This window comes from Hemibagrus wyckioides, linkage group LG06 (assembly GCF_019097595.1).
Source record: "Hemibagrus wyckioides isolate EC202008001 linkage group LG06, SWU_Hwy_1.0, whole genome shotgun sequence".
NCBI lineage: Eukaryota > Metazoa > Chordata > Actinopteri > Siluriformes > Bagridae > Hemibagrus > Hemibagrus wyckioides.
This window is the reverse complement of record NC_080715.1, coordinates 7,038,850-7,054,602: the sequence shown is the minus strand read 5'-3', so window position 1 is coordinate 7,054,602 and position 15,753 is coordinate 7,038,850. Positions and strand designations below refer to the sequence as shown.

Sequence of the window (15,753 nt, the reverse complement as noted above, 5' to 3'; positions counted from 1 at the left end):
AGAAGGAGAAGCTTATTTCACTACCAAGCTACAGGACTACACAGCAGTAGAGAAAGATGAGGTAGTGTTGATCTGTGAACTGAGCAAACCATCTGCTGAAGTGAAATGGTTCAAGGATGGCAAGGAAATTACCCCCTCCAAAAATATCCTCATCAAGGCTGATGGCAGGAAACGTATTCTCACAGTTAAGAGGGCTGATAAGGGAAATATTGGTCAATATACCTGTGATTGTAGCACTGATAAAACAACTGCTAAATTGAATATTGAAGGTATGTGGTTTTAACTTTGTATTTTCATATGAATTTTAAATGAATTTAAAAAAACAGTGACCTGTTGAACCCACCAAAAATGTTTCCTCTTTCTCTCATATATCCTGTGTAGATCGTGACATTAAGGTTGTCCGGCCACTGTACAGTGTGGAAGTTACAGAGACTGAGACTGCTCGCTTTGAGACAGAGATCTCAGAGGAAGATGTCCATGGAAACTGGAAACTCAAAGGAGAACCTTTGCACCAGTCGCCGGTAAATTCTGACTTCTGTTTTGTTCAATGTACATTTTATTTCATTTAAATGACCTCATTTTGATTTCTATTAAATGTGAAAATATGTAATCAATATGTATCAATAATATGTATCAGTAAATTGAGAAATATATTAAATATCAGTGAAATGTATTTTACTGGAACCATTTGATCAAATGCAACCCTGAAAATGGCATTATAATTCTGACACTTTAAAACACAACATGCATATGTATGTTTTACTGTTAAAGTTAGCACAATGTGTCTTTTATATTTAGGGTTAACACATTTACCATATTTTTGACCTCTTTATTAAATCGTTATTATGTGTCATACTGTTGCAGTCTGTGATAATCAAATTATACTGATTATACTGTAATAAAATATAAAAACTCCAAACTCCACATGTTCAAAAAATTTTGACCACCATGTAATTTATTCTATTATTAATTGTGATATTTATTATTACAATTTTAATTTAATTAGGTACATTACACACTAAGCTAAGACATTGGGACAGCAAGATTTGCACTTCATTGTGAAATTATAATGCATATTTTCCCACTAATCCTTAGGACTGTGAGATCAAGGAAGAAGGCACCAAACACATGCTGATTCTCTACAATGTGCGGAAGGACATGGCTGGTGGTGTGGACTTCAGTGCTGCCAATGCTAAATCTAGTGCTCAGCTCAGAGTTAAAGGTGAGAATGATATAGAGAAGGTGTGTGCATACACAGGGGACACCATAGAAGATGTGTGTACCAGGCAAGATACTTTATCACTGTACCAACCATGATCAGGGAAATCTACTGTCAAGTTACAAATGAATGGAAAAAGTTGTTTAAATTAAAGAAGAAAATGATTTACTGTGGCTATGAACATACTACACTATCAGCTTACAAAATATACATGCCCTACTAAAGATCCTAAAAGACAAATATTTCATTTTAATTATAGGATTAATCGCATATGCATTTTAAATGAAAATATAGCTGTTGGATTATAAGTTCATAACTCATGAAAGTCACAGAAATTGCATTAAGCAGCAATAAGTTAACATGAAAATATGTTGATGTGGTAACATATACCTTGGCATTCTCCTTTTCCTGGAAAATTCCAAAGGGTTGATTGACAGTAGCAGACTGGCCAGTGCTCTTAACAGAGGAGGGCAGGTGGCCAATCAGATGCATGGCTATTTTAAAAGTCGCATACCATATGTAGAGAAGGTCCGTCTGTGATTGGCAGAGATTCAACAGATCCACCTTCGACCCCCTTCCTGCCATTTTGTTGTTGGCTATAAACATCTTAAGGACACCCAATATGCTAATGAGGTAGCTCCCTCACTGACAAGGCCCACACCAAGCTAATCTCTACTTGTTCTGGAGACTTTAGGGCTCCAGAGCAGTGGCCTGTTGTCACTGGGAAAACGCAATGTGGATTTGTGGTTAAGGGATTAACGGTGTCTCTTGGAACTTGGAGGTGACACAATGTCTTCTCTTCAATCCAAAGCACGAGTGATAGGCCTCATACGGCCTCTCAGGGATGTTACAGTTACAGCTGGGGAGACGGCAACCTTTGACTGCGAACTGTCATACGAGGGCATATCTGTGGAGTGGTTCCTTGGGGGTACAAAGCTGGAACCAAGCGACAGAGTAAGTGTGAATCTAGATCCTGTTATGTGTTGTGCTTTTATAACTAATGCCTTATATATTATACACTAAACCTTGTTCTGCAGTAACCCACTAATAGCTTAGTTGTGATTGAGGCCTATCTGTATGTTTCTTTTAAACATGGTGGCATGGTGATTTGATACAACTACAAGCACACACAAACACATTGTGTAGTAATGTGTCGTGTCAAGTTTACTTTGTATTTTGATTTGCATGATTTACAACTACAGCAATAATTTTTACATTTTATATAATATAATACAGTATAATGCCACCTACATGCTTTCTGCATATAAGGACCTGTGGGGATCAGGCTACACTTGACTACTTGATCTGGGTTTTGCGATAAGGCTTAGGGCTATTCTGCCCAGCAAGCGTTCCTCTGGTTATTTTTAACTGCTTCAGGGCTCCATGTTAAGTGGCAGGTGGCAAGAAGCCTATTTGACAGTCACAAATTAAAGTGAAACATTGTTTTTTTGATGATATAAACTTATTTTGTGAAACCTTTTTAGAGATTACATGTGCTACATGTGTTGTAAATTTCTCTGACTCAGAGCAAGGTACTTGATTTGTGATTTTATTTTGTTTAGTTTAACTAAACATACTTGTTTTGTTGCTTTTAATAAGCTGGCAGTGTACAGTGAAATCAGTGAAATTTTCTCTTTGTTGTCATGAGTAATTATATGGATTGGATAATAAAATTCTGTTAGATAATTATTGTACAAATTTATATTAATTTAATACATTTGATAAAAAAAGTTAGAGTTTTGTGATTGTGTCTAAAATTGGTCAAAGTGAGGTCAAATAAATTAATTACTGTTAGCTTGATTGTGATTTTATGTTTAATTGTGACACAGCTGTTAAATACGATTTATTACAACAAACTCCATGTAAGTGGAGTTACAAGTAAATTGCTCTACAGCCTCTCAGGCTATAGTGTTATCTCTAATATTAAAAGCAGAGGTGTGAACCTGAGACCAGTGACTGCTTCTCAGCTGCTGATGTCTATTGCAGGGGAGCAGTAAATAGCCCTCTCTGTGCTTATGACAGGGCAAAGGGAGACTTACATTATTGATTTGTTTGATTTGCACAGGTGGTGGCCCGAGCTGAAGGCAGAACCCACACGTTGACCCTAAGAGACGTAAAACTGACTGAAGCAGGCGAGGTAAAACTCACTGCAAAAGATTTCCAAATCCAGGCCAACCTCATTGTAAAAGGTAGGTACCATTTTGTATATTATAAATGACATACTCTTTCCTGGCCTGCAGCAATAGATTCTTTATTATTGTGTGATATACTGTGATATAAGTTATCGATGATTTTGTGCACACATGCAGTAAATGTAAAACTTAATACAATGCAAGAATAACAGAATATAAATAGCTTTAATACATTTTTAATCAGATAACATCATAAATATTAGCTATTAGTATACTGTTTATGTTGATAGCTGGATTACATATAAATGGTCTTGGTAAATGATCAAGATGCCAAACATTTTTTTGTAAGCTCATGTTTCAAATGGTGGCATGTTTCAAACAGTGCCTTTAAAAGTGTGTTTAAAACTTGAACACATATGATTTTGGTAAATAATCAAAATGGCAGATGTTTTCATGCTTTGAAAGTAAATGTGCTTTTGAATGCCTTCAAATGAAGAAAGTTTTAGAAAGACATTTGTACATGCATTCAATGGACACTGTATGATCTGTTCTACAGAGCCTCCAGTCGAGTTCACCAAGCCGCTTGAGGACCAGACTGTAGAGGAAGAAGCTACTGCTATACTAGAGTGTGAAGTCTCCAAAGAAAATGCAGAGGTCAGGTGGTTTAGAGATGGACAGGAAATCCGTAAGACGAAGAAATATGAGATGGTTGCTGATGGCCGCAAGAGAAAGCTTATCATCCATGACTGCACACTTGATGACTCAAAGACATATACCTGTGATGCCAAAGTCTTTAAAACCTCTGCTTTTCTAAATGTTGAACGTAAGTGAATTACAGTAAATGCTTATAATTAAAACTTAACCTTTAAATTTTATGGTGCCATTTGAGAATTATTTTATTTGCTTCAGCTCCACATGTTGAGTTCACTAAACCACTCCATGATGTTGAGGTAATGGAGAAAGAAACTGCCACGTTTGAGTGTGAGGTTTCCAGAGAAAATGCCAAGGTATTTTGATTCCAATCTTTTTTGCTCCATGACCATGAGTTGCTGATCTATAAATCGTTAATTTGTTTATAAAAAGTCTTCTGATTGGCTATATAAAAATGTTTACAATTAAGATTATACATTTATACAAATTATTTGGATCGTTTATTTGTCTTGTTTTTTATTATACTTTAAAAGGTCCGCTGGTTCAAGGATGGTAATGAAATCAGGAAAGGAAAGAAATATGATATAATTTCCAAAGGTGTTCAACGCATGCTCATCATTAGCAAGTCAGTGTTTGATGATGAAGCTGAATATGAATGCGATGCAAGGACCTCCAAGACCTCAGGAATACTTACTGTAGTTGGTCAGTTTTTGTTCATCTTCACTATGTTTTTGTATCAGTATTTAACATCCAAAATCATTTACATTAGCTTGGTCTTTCTTACTACAGAGGAGGAGGCTAGATTCACAAAGAACCTGGCTAATGTTGAAGGCACTGAAACTGACAGTATTAAACTGATCTGTGAGGTCTCCAAGTCCAGCGCAGAGGTTACCTGGTATAAAGGTAACCAGGAATTGCCTGATGGTGGTAGATATGAACAAGTTGCAGATGGGAGAAAGAGAATCCTCATCATCCAGGCACTTCATATGGAAGATGCTGGAGAATACCACTGCAAATTGCCCAGCTCACAAACTACAGGAAACTTAAGAATCAATGGTTAGAGATTTGGCATTTTTGGACTCTATATATTCTTATATATATATATACATATATATACACATATATATATATATATATATATACATATATATATACACATATATATATATATATATATATACATATATATATACATATATATATTACAAGAAAAAAATGACAAAATCTTCCTCCCTTTAGAACTTGCTGCCGAGTTCATCTCCAGACCTCAAAGCCAGGAGGTGGTTGAAGGTGAAAAAGCTGAGTTTGTGTGCTCTGTGTCCAAAGACTCTTATGAAGTCAAATGGCTCAAGGGTGACAAAGAACTCCAGTCAGATGACAAGTATGAAATTATTTCTGATGGCAAGAGGCGAGTCCTTGTAGTGAAGAAATGTGAGCTCAGTGATGAAGGACCTTTTGTGGCCCTTATTGGTGCTACAAGAGCTTCTGCTGATTTGATCGTCCTTGGTAGGGATTCTGCATTCACTCTACATTAATTGAATTGCTGCAAATAATGGGTAAAGTGTCAGCTTACTCTTGTATTTCAAATCACTGCAGAGAAACTCAGAATTATCACACCCCTCAAGGACACAATGGCAAGTGAAGCACAAGAGATTGTTCTCAACTGTGAGGTGAACACAGAGGAAGCCAAGGCCAAATGGATGAAGAATGATGAAACAATATTTGATAGTAGCAAATTTATCATGACCCAGAAATACAATGTGTACTCTTTGAGAATTATGGATGCTGAAATGTCAGATGCAGCTACTTACACAGTAACGCTGACCAATCAACGCAATGAGTGTGTCAAGAGTTCTGCCAAGATCACTGTACAGGGTTTGTTTCATACATAGATTGCTTTCTCTTAATTTCAATGTATTTTTATATTTTCATAAAGCATTAGAGTATATATTATGTAGTTACTAATATTTCTGTCTACAGAGGAGGATCTGAAAATCATCGTTCCTCTGGAGGATGTTGAAACACAGGAGAAGAAGACCATTAGCTTCTCATGCAAAGTAAACAGACTAAATGTGACTCTGCAGTGGATGAAGGCAGGACAGGAGATCACTCTCAGCAAGCGCATTGTGTATCGTGTTGACAGGGCTAAGCACACCATAACCATTAAAGACTGTAGTCCAGCAGATGAAGGGGAATACACAGTCATTGCTGGTGCTGATAAGTCAACTGCTGAGTTGATTATCAGTGAAGCACCTACAGATTTTATCACCCAACTTCAAGACCAAACCATTACTGAATTTGAAGATGCTGAATTTACCTGCCAACTCTCTAAAGAAAAGGCTGAAATCAAATGGTACAGAGATGGCAGAGAGATCAGAGAGGGTCCACGGTAATGAACTTCCTCTGTTCATTGTGTGTGTTTTTTTTTTAAACATTATGTATGTTTTTGATTATGAAATAGTTAATGAATCTTGTCGACTGCTTTTTCAGATATCAATTTGAGCGTGATGGAAAGACCTGCACACTACGCATTAAGGAATGCAGACCTGATGATGAATGTGAATATGCCTGTGGTGTAGATGACAAAAAATCAAGGGCTCGTCTCTTTGTTGAAGGTGCACTAAAATTTGCTGAAAGTGTTAATGTATTCTATTTCACTTACCTCTATTAATAAATTAACTATGTCTTATGCTATCCCACTATTGTTTTATCCAGAAACACCTGTGGAGATTATCAGACCACCCATGGATATATTTGAGCCCCCTGGCTCTGATGTGGTGTATGAGGTGGAGCTCAACAAAGACAGAGTAGAAGTCAAATGGCTAAGGAACAATATGACTATTGTCCAGGGTGACAAATACCAAATGATGAGTGAAGGCAAGATTCACAGACTTCAAGTATGTGAAATTAGACCTCGTGATCAGGGAGAGTACAGAGTTATTGCTAAAGACAAGGATGCAAAAGCCAAGCTTGAGCTTGCAGGTAATTATTTTATGCAATTTTGAATTTATGAATTAATATAAATGTATTCATCATAATATCTAAAATGAACTAATCCTTAATTAACCCCTGTACAGCTGTGCCAAAGATTAAGACAATGGATCAGGACCTGGTGACAGATGCTGGAAAACCATTTGTCATGTCAGTGCCATACAATGCCTACCCACATGCTGAGGCTGAATGGTTCTTTGACAACATTAGCCTGCCTAATGAAAATCTTCATACCACACCGGACAAAGCAGAGTACCGTTTGAAGGACCCTAAGAAGTCAGATGAGGGCCGTTATAAGGTCATTATCAAGAACAAGCATGGACAGGGAGAGGCTTTCATTAATCTGAAAGTTATTGGTGAGTTTGTGTATCAACTAATTTTTTTTAAATTAAATCTTATTAATGGATTTATTCAAGTGATTTAACCCTAACCCTCTCATCACGAGATTTTGGCTTGCTAAATAACATACTCTGTCTCTCACTGCAGATGTTCCTGGCCCTGTGAAGAACCTGCATGTGGTTGATACTGCTGATGGAGAGGTCAGCATTGCATGGGATGAGCCTGAAAGTGATGGTGGCAGCAAGATTTTGGCCTATGTGGTGGAGAGACGTGATGTCAAGCGAAAAACCTGGACTCTGGCAACTGACCGTGCTGATATCACAGAGTACACGGTCACTGGGCTGCAGAGAGACTCCATGTACTTTTTCCGTGTTTGTGCACGCAACAGAGTTGGAAGTGGTCCGAATGTTGAAACAGATGAAGCAGTGCAAGCTAAAAATAAATTTGGTAAGCCAACTTTTTTCTTTATTTTTTGGCTACTCTCTTAATTGTGTGTGGAAAATGACAGCAATTAACTGATTTTTATATACCTTTCAAATTGTTGTATTCCAGATGTTCCTGATGCACCTCAAAATGTCACTGTGGGAAATGTGAACAAGTTTGGAGCCACAGTCTCCTGGGAACCACCTCTGTTTGATGGTGGATCTGAAATCACATCCTACATCATTGAACTCCGTGACAGAACATCTGTGAAATGGTCTCCAGTCATGGTGACTAAAGCACAAGATCGTTCAGCTATAATCAATGATGTTATTGAAAACAAGGAATATATCTTCCGTGTAAGAGCAGAGAACAAGGCTGGTCCTGGCAAGCCAAGTGCTGCCACTAACCCAGTTAAAATCATGGACCCAATAGGTTAGCAGTATATTCTTTTCCAAAAATCTCTACATTCAATCAATAAATGATTATTTCTGTATTTCTCATAAAATTCTTCATGTGTTGCACTTTTTCAGAGAGACCAAGCCCACCCCTGAATCTGACACACTCTGAACAGACCAAGGATTCCTGTCTGCTGACATGGGAGACCCCTCTTAGAAATGGTGGCAGCATGATCACTGGCTATATTATTGAGAGATGTGAGGAAGATTCAGACAAGTGGCTGAGATGTAATGCCAGGCTTTGTCAGGACCTCTCATACAGGGTAAACTTCTGACTTTCCACAGTTTTGGTTTGGTTGTCCTGTTATATTTATTTATATTATTTAAATTGTGTATGTTTTCTAGATGTCAGGTCTTAAATTTGGAAAGAAATATAAGTACAGAGTCATTGCTGAGAATGCAGCTGGTCAGTCTGACCCATCTAATATTGTTGGGCCTATGCTGGCAGATGATCCACACTGTAAGTATTGAACTGTTTATATATATATATATATATATATATATATATATATATATATATATATATATATATATATATATTTGTAACTGTGGAGTATTGTAACTTTTGCTGTTCATTCCAATTCATGTAGTTGCACCTACACTGGACTTGAGTGCCTTTAAGGATGGCCTGGAGGTCATTGTTCCTCAGCCTCTTACTATTCGTGTTCCTATCACTGGATACCCAACACCCACTGCTAAGTGGACCTTTGGTGAAAAGGAGCTTACTGCTGGTGAACGAGTGTCCATGGTCACAAAGAGCACGTTTACAGAGTTAGTCATTACTCCAAGTGTGCGGCCTGATAAAGGCACATATTCTCTGACACTGGAGAATGATGTAAGCAGTGTCTCCGGAGAGATTGATGTCAATGTCATTGGTATGTTCAGTACATTGTCTTAGAGTCATCAATTTGGTTTTCTTTTGTCAAGTATAAAACTTACTGTGTATCTCTATTGTTTAAGCATGTCCAAGTGCACCCAAGGACTTCAAGGTTGCAGAAGTAACCAGAAAACATGTGCATCTTATGTGGGAAGCACCAGACCATGATGGAGGCAGTCCACTGACTGGCTACCAGGTTGAGAAGCGTGATGTGACAAGAAAGACTTGGGTTAAGGTATTCAAGCACACCAAATTCACAAACCTTTAATCTAGCCTCTGCTGAATTATAGTTTTCAATGGTACAAAATTTATATTTGTAATTTATGCTTTAGGTCATTAGTGGTGTGCAAGACCAGGAATACACCATCACAGATGTGATTGAGGGCAAGGAGTACTTGTTTAGAGTAATTGCTTGCAACAAGTGTGGCCCAGGAGAGCCTGCATACACTGACGATCCTGTAAATGTGTCTTCACCAGCCAGTAAGTGATCATGAGTAATTCATAATCACCATATAGACTTGCAGTAAGCACAACAAAATAAATTCACACTTTTTTTTTTACACAGCTGTTCCAGATCCACCAGAGAATCTTAAATGGAGAGACAAGTCAGCCAGCAAAATATTCCTTTCCTGGGAACCTCCGAAATGGGATGGTGGTGCTCCAATAAAAGGCTACACTGTTGACAAATGCCAGCGAGGCGCTGACAAGTGGGAGCCATGTGGAGAACCAATGCCTGATCTCAAGTAAGTTAACAAAACTTTTTTTTGACATTTTGTTATGATAACCTGACACAAATCATAGTCTTTATAATCATTTTTATTCTACCCTAGGCTTGAGGTTACTGGTCTGCTAGAGGGACAGTGGTATGCTTATCGTGTAAGGGCCTTGAACAGACTAGGCTCAGGTAGACCTAGTAAGGCAACTGATGAGATCTTGGCTGTTGATCCTAAAGGTATGATGAGAAAACGACATTTCCTTTTTTATCATCTCTGTATATTATATTTATATGTATGATCACTAGTGACTTCAATCTTCTTTACCACTTGTTACAGAACCTCCAGAGATTCACTTGGATGCAAAACTCCTGGCAGGCTTAACTGCAAAGGCTGGTACAAAGATTGAACTTCCTGCTGACATCACAGGCAAACCAGAACCTAAAGTCAAATGGACGAAGGCTGACCTTATCCTTAAGGAAGATGACAGAATATCTATTGATACCAAGCCTGGCCACTCCACTGTGTCAATTGCAAAGACAAAAAGGGATGACTCAGCAACATACATCATTGAAGCAGTTAACAGCAGTGGCCGTGCAACTGCAACTGTTGATGTCAACATTTTAGGTATTGTAATTATTCTATATAATAGAAGTGTTAATGACAGGGGATGATAACACTGCCCTTTGAAAAATGTTCTCTTCTAAAAGAACCTATTTCCTCTAACAGAAAGATAATCATGAATATAATATACTCATTTACCTTTATATAGATAAACCTGGCCCTCCAGCTGCCTTTGATATATCTGAAATCACCAATGATTCTTGTTTACTGGCCTGGAATCCACCCCGTGATGATGGTGGCTCAAAGGTGACAAACTACATTGTTGAAAGAAGGGCTACAGACAGTGAAATCTGGTACAAGCTGTCTTCTACCGTGAAACAGACCAACTACAAAGCAACCAAGCTTGTGACTTTCAAAGAATACATATTTAGAGTCTATGCTGAGAATCAATTTGGCATCGGTCCACCAGCTGAACATGCTCCAATTATTGCTAGATATCCCTTTGGTATGTTATATTAATTTTTACAGAAATTAAAAATTATTATTGCCTCCTACCCCAAATATATAATAATAAATATATGTTACTAATATTTTAACTAGATCCACCTGGACCTCCATACAAACTGGAGGCATCAGATATTTCTAAGGATGCTGTAACCCTGACCTGGATTGAGCCTGATGAAGATGGAGGAAGTCCCATCACTGGCTACTGGGTTGAGAGATTTGAGCCAGATGCTGATAAGTGGATAAGATGCAATAAAATACCAGTCACAGATACTAATTTAAGGTGCGAATTTACAGTACACAAAATTAGAAATACAGAGAGGTTTATAGCAAAATGTACAGCATTTATATTTACACATTTTTGGTGAATTTAGAGTAAAAGGATTGCCCACAAGGAGAAAGTGTAAGTTCCGTGTCTTGGCTGAAAATCTTGCTGGACCTGGCAAACCAAGCAAAGAGACTGACCAGATCATGATCAAGGATCCTATCGGTAAAATATAGCATTTGATTTTTGATCTTTTTTTTAACTCTTTGCACAACAAACACATATACTATGTACTTTATACTATACATGCACTATATGGTTTGTGTACACCTGACCATCACACTTGTATGTAGGCCTTCTCCAAGCTGTTGCTACAGAGACAGAAGCACATAATTTTATAGGATGTCATTGAATATTGTAACACTATTGTAGCATTTCCCATCACTGCAACAAAGGGGGTCAAACATATTCCAGCATGGCAAAGCCCTGTGCACAATGCAAGGTCCCTGTGAACATGGTTTGCAGTGACCTCTGTAATGGCACTTGTGGCTGAAGGGCACACATTTCCACAGCCATGATTCAACAATAAAAGGGAACTATTTCTGGAATGTGATGTTGAAAAAGCACATATGGTGTGATAGTCAGATGACCAAACTTTTGACCATATAGTATATACGTTTGGGAAAGAGAGGCTGAACCATGTATATTTTTTTTTAGATCCTCCATGGCCTCCTGGCAAACCAACTGTTAAGGATGTTGCAAAGACATCTGCTTTCCTGCAATGGACAAAGCCTGAGCATGATGGTGGTGCTAAGATTGAGTCCTACATTATTGAGCTTCTCAAGAGTGGCACTGATGAGTGGGTTCGTGTGGCAGATGGTATACCTTCTCTTGAATATTTCTTAAAGGGATTAATGGAGAAGCAGGAATACTCCTTCCGTGTCAGAGCTGTCAATGCAGCAGGCGAGAGTGAACCTAGTGAACCTAGCAATCCTGTTCTTTGCAAGGAGAGACTCAGTAGGTTTTACAAATAAATAAATAAATATATAATACGTGTTGCATTCATTGTTTTTTTCCAGTTTCTCCTGTTTGTACTAGTTTGTACAAACCTTTTTTTCTTTCTTATCAGATCCTCCATCACCACCAAGATGGCTAGAGGTGGTTAGTATTTCCCGTAACAATGCTGAACTAAAGTGGACAGCCCCAGAGAGAGATGGTGGTTCTCCAGTTACCAATTATATTGTGGAGAAGAGAGATGTGAGACGTAAAGGCTGGCAGGCTGTGGATACCACAGTGAAGGAGCTGATATATACTGTCACTCCACTGAATGATGGCTCTCTCTATGTATTCCGTGTGGCAGCTGAGAATGCTGTTGGAACTAGTGAATACTGTGAACTTGTTGACTCAGTTTTGGCAAAAGATACTTTCAGTAAGCAATCTTTATTTTACATTCTTGAAGTGAAAACTGATGATTTTGGTGTCTACTGACATTATTTAACCATTCAATTCTTCTAGCTACTCCTGGACCTCCTTATGCTCTGACTGTCACAGACATCTCAAAGACACATGTTGATCTTAAATGGGAGGCACCTAAGAATGATGGTGGCAGACCAATTTTGAGGTATGCAAATACTAAAAAAATCCCTTGAGTAGACATCATATTCATCACATTCACCAGTGCCAATGAATGTTGTAAATATTAAAACCTTTAGGTATGTCATTGAGAAGAAAGAGAAACTTGGAACTCGTTGGGTGAAATCTGGAAAAACAGCAGGTCCTGACTGCAAGTACAGGGTCACTGATGTTATTGAAGGCACTGAGGTACAGTTCCAGGTCCTTGCTGAGAATGAGGCTGGGGTTGGTCATCCAAGTGAACCTACGGACATTGTGGTAGTTGAGGATCCAACAGGTATGTTAAACATGATGTTGTAATAAACATCTGTCGAATTCGCAATAAAGGAATTATATATTCTAATTCAAGATACATGCCATTTCGTATAAAAATTATATATTCTACATTTTTCCAGGTCCACCATCTCCTCCTCAGGATCTCCATGTCACTGAGGCAGCCAGGGACCATATCTCAATTGCATGGAAAGCTCCAGAAAGAAATGGAGGAAGCCCGGTTATTGGATACCACATTGAGCTCTGTGAGGCTGGAACAGAAAAGTGGATGAGAGTTAACTCTCGTCCAGTTAAAGAGCTGAAGTATAGGGCTGGAGAGGAGGAAGGCATTGTTCCTGAGAAGAACTACATTTTCAGAGTCCGTGCTGTCAATTCTGTTGGTGCCAGTGAACCATCTGACATCTCTGAAAGTGTATATGCTAAAGACTCTGACTGTAAGTGGAATCCTTTCCATGTTTTTATTAATTATCAATTATTGTCATTCTGTAACAGTTTAATTTGACCCTATTGAATGGGGAGCCAATTGACTGGTTTCTAACAATCCTTGTAGGCAAACCTACTATTGAGTTCCAGACCAAGGACATTGTTGTTGTGGAGGGTGAGAAGATGCACCTCCCAATTCCATTTAAGGCTGTTCCATCGCCTAGAGTCACATGGCACAAAGATGGCAAAGAGATGAAAGCTGATGAGAGAATTTCACTCAGATCAGATTACATTTCCTGCCACCTGGAAATTCCAAGCTGCCTGCATGCTGATGCTGGCCAATACAAAGTTACCCTGGAAAACAGCCTTGGTGCAATCAGTGGGACAATTAATGTTAAAGTTATCGGTATGATTACGCAGTCACACATAAGCATATTTTGAATCGTATACTGCATACATTTTTCATTATGCACCATAATTATAATATTTATTATATCACTAGGACTTCCTGGGCCATGCAAGGAAATTGTTGCTAGTGATATCACCAAGAGCTCTTGCAAAGTGACATGGGAACCTCCAGACTATGATGGAGGTAGTCCTATCCTTCACTATGTCCTGCAACGTAGAGAAGCAGGCAGGAGAACATATGTCAATGTTATGTCTGGTGAGAACAAACTGAGCTGGTCTGTCAAGGACCTCATCCAAAATGGAGAGTATTATTTCCGTGTCAGAGCAGTGAATAAAATTGGTGGTGGAGAGTTTATTGAGCTTCGCAATCCTGTAATTGCTGAGGATCAGAAACGTAAGTCATTTCAGAGAAGATTAATCCTATAATTCTATATATAACATAACCAGCATAACTGCATACCTTCTGTTTTATCCTAAATATGCACAGATCCCCCTGATCCACCTGTTGATGTTGAGACTCACAACCCTACTTCTGAATCTGTGACCCTTACTTGGAAGCCACCCATGTATGATGGGGGATGCAAGATCATGGGTTACATTTTAGAGAAGATGATGAAAGGTGAAGAAAAATTTGAGAGATGCAATGACTTCCTTGTGCCAGTATTGTCCTACACGGTTAAGGGCTTGAGGCCAGGAAAAGAGTATCAATTCCGTGTGCGTGCAGAGAATGCAGCAGGCATTAGCGAGCCTTCTCGTACCACTCCTATGGTCAGAGCCACTGATGCAGTTGGTATGTCCAAGAAATTTTCTAATTGGTTTATACTACAATCATTTTTCATTTATATTTTCAACATAACAGTTTTTATAATTGAAATCATTCTCAATTTCAGATCGTCCCAAAGTGTTCCTCAGTGGCAGTTTGCAATCAGGTTTAAGTGTTAAGAGGGGTGAGGAGATCAGGCTAACAGCCTACATTTCTGGTTTCCCTTACCCGGAAATAACATGGATGAGGAACAATTCAACCATTAGGCCAGAGGCACTGAAGAAGAGGCCAGAAAGACCTATTAGAAAGAAGAAGGAAAAGAAGGCAGAGGAAGAAAAAATAGAAGACAAGGAGAAAAAGGAGGAGAAGACAACAGAAGATCAGGACAAGAAGGAGGAAAAGAAGGAAGAGGAAAAGAAGGAGGAAGAGAAACTGAAGGAGTCAGAGGAACCAGAAGAGCCAGAGGAGGAATACCACCCATCCCTGAATGAGCGTCTTACCATTGATAACTCAAGGAAGGGTGAATCCTTCATTATTGTTAAAGATGTCATCAGAGGCGATCATGGTGTTTTCACTATCAAGGTGGAGAATGATCATGGTGTTGCTTCTGCCACCTGTGAAGTTAACGTTCTTGGTAAATTCAATTCATGGGATTTCTATATAGTTTTATTCTGAAATAAATTGGATTATTTTCATCTTATTAATATACTGGGGTACAGACTCATTTACAGGTTTTCATTTATATATTCCAGATACTCCTGGGCCTCCAGTCAACTTCAAGTTTGAGGAGGTCAGGAAGGATTCTATCCTCTGCAAGTGGGAACCTCCTCTAGATGATGGTGGCAGTGAGGTCCTAAATTATGTATTGGAGAAAAAAGATAACTCCAAGGCTGAGAGTGGATGGGTCACTGTGACATCAACTCTTAGAGGTTGCAAGTACCCAGTAACAAAACTGATTGAAGGAAAGGAGTATATTTTCAGAGTTACTGCTGAGAATAGATTTGGTCCTGGAAAACCATGTATCTCCAAACCTGTTATTGCCAAGAATCCATTTGGTAGTCAACATTTTCACATTTTTTTTGTAACTTCTGATGCTTGTTAACAGTTGTAGGTTGATATTT

The 15,753-nt window shown here is 38.5% G+C and overlaps 1 protein-coding gene across 2 annotated transcripts in view; it reads left to right on the top strand.

Moving 5' to 3' along the window:
• ttn.2 (titin, tandem duplicate 2) overlaps window positions 1–15,753 on the top strand; it is a 170,023-nt gene that overhangs the window by 87,243 nt on the left and 67,027 nt on the right. For both annotated transcript variants that reach the window (XM_058391673.1, XM_058391672.1), the window contains 38 exons: window positions 3–269; window positions 382–521; window positions 1,096–1,222; window positions 2,031–2,173; window positions 3,285–3,408; window positions 3,908–4,174; window positions 4,261–4,358; window positions 4,536–4,704; window positions 4,792–5,058; window positions 5,242–5,508; window positions 5,599–5,877; window positions 5,983–6,391; window positions 6,493–6,617; window positions 6,718–6,984; window positions 7,080–7,349; window positions 7,480–7,779; window positions 7,885–8,187; window positions 8,286–8,473; window positions 8,556–8,670; window positions 8,801–9,085; window positions 9,171–9,322; window positions 9,420–9,567; window positions 9,653–9,830; window positions 9,918–10,039; window positions 10,140–10,427; window positions 10,573–10,869; window positions 10,965–11,151; window positions 11,243–11,358; window positions 11,851–12,150; window positions 12,263–12,562; window positions 12,649–12,754; window positions 12,846–13,042; window positions 13,161–13,472; window positions 13,589–13,867; window positions 13,964–14,263; window positions 14,357–14,659; window positions 14,760–15,266; window positions 15,385–15,687. In XM_058391673.1, coding sequence (XP_058247656.1) covers window positions 3–269; window positions 382–521; window positions 1,096–1,222; window positions 2,031–2,173; window positions 3,285–3,408; window positions 3,908–4,174; window positions 4,261–4,358; window positions 4,536–4,704; window positions 4,792–5,058; window positions 5,242–5,508; window positions 5,599–5,877; window positions 5,983–6,391; window positions 6,493–6,617; window positions 6,718–6,984; window positions 7,080–7,349; window positions 7,480–7,779; window positions 7,885–8,187; window positions 8,286–8,473; window positions 8,556–8,670; window positions 8,801–9,085; window positions 9,171–9,322; window positions 9,420–9,567; window positions 9,653–9,830; window positions 9,918–10,039; window positions 10,140–10,427; window positions 10,573–10,869; window positions 10,965–11,151; window positions 11,243–11,358; window positions 11,851–12,150; window positions 12,263–12,562; window positions 12,649–12,754; window positions 12,846–13,042; window positions 13,161–13,472; window positions 13,589–13,867; window positions 13,964–14,263; window positions 14,357–14,659; window positions 14,760–15,266; window positions 15,385–15,687 — 8,805 coding nt within the window. The remainder of the gene's footprint in view (window positions 1–2; window positions 270–381; window positions 522–1,095; window positions 1,223–2,030; window positions 2,174–3,284; window positions 3,409–3,907; window positions 4,175–4,260; window positions 4,359–4,535; window positions 4,705–4,791; window positions 5,059–5,241; window positions 5,509–5,598; window positions 5,878–5,982; window positions 6,392–6,492; window positions 6,618–6,717; window positions 6,985–7,079; window positions 7,350–7,479; window positions 7,780–7,884; window positions 8,188–8,285; window positions 8,474–8,555; window positions 8,671–8,800; window positions 9,086–9,170; window positions 9,323–9,419; window positions 9,568–9,652; window positions 9,831–9,917; window positions 10,040–10,139; window positions 10,428–10,572; window positions 10,870–10,964; window positions 11,152–11,242; window positions 11,359–11,850; window positions 12,151–12,262; window positions 12,563–12,648; window positions 12,755–12,845; window positions 13,043–13,160; window positions 13,473–13,588; window positions 13,868–13,963; window positions 14,264–14,356; window positions 14,660–14,759; window positions 15,267–15,384; window positions 15,688–15,753) is intronic.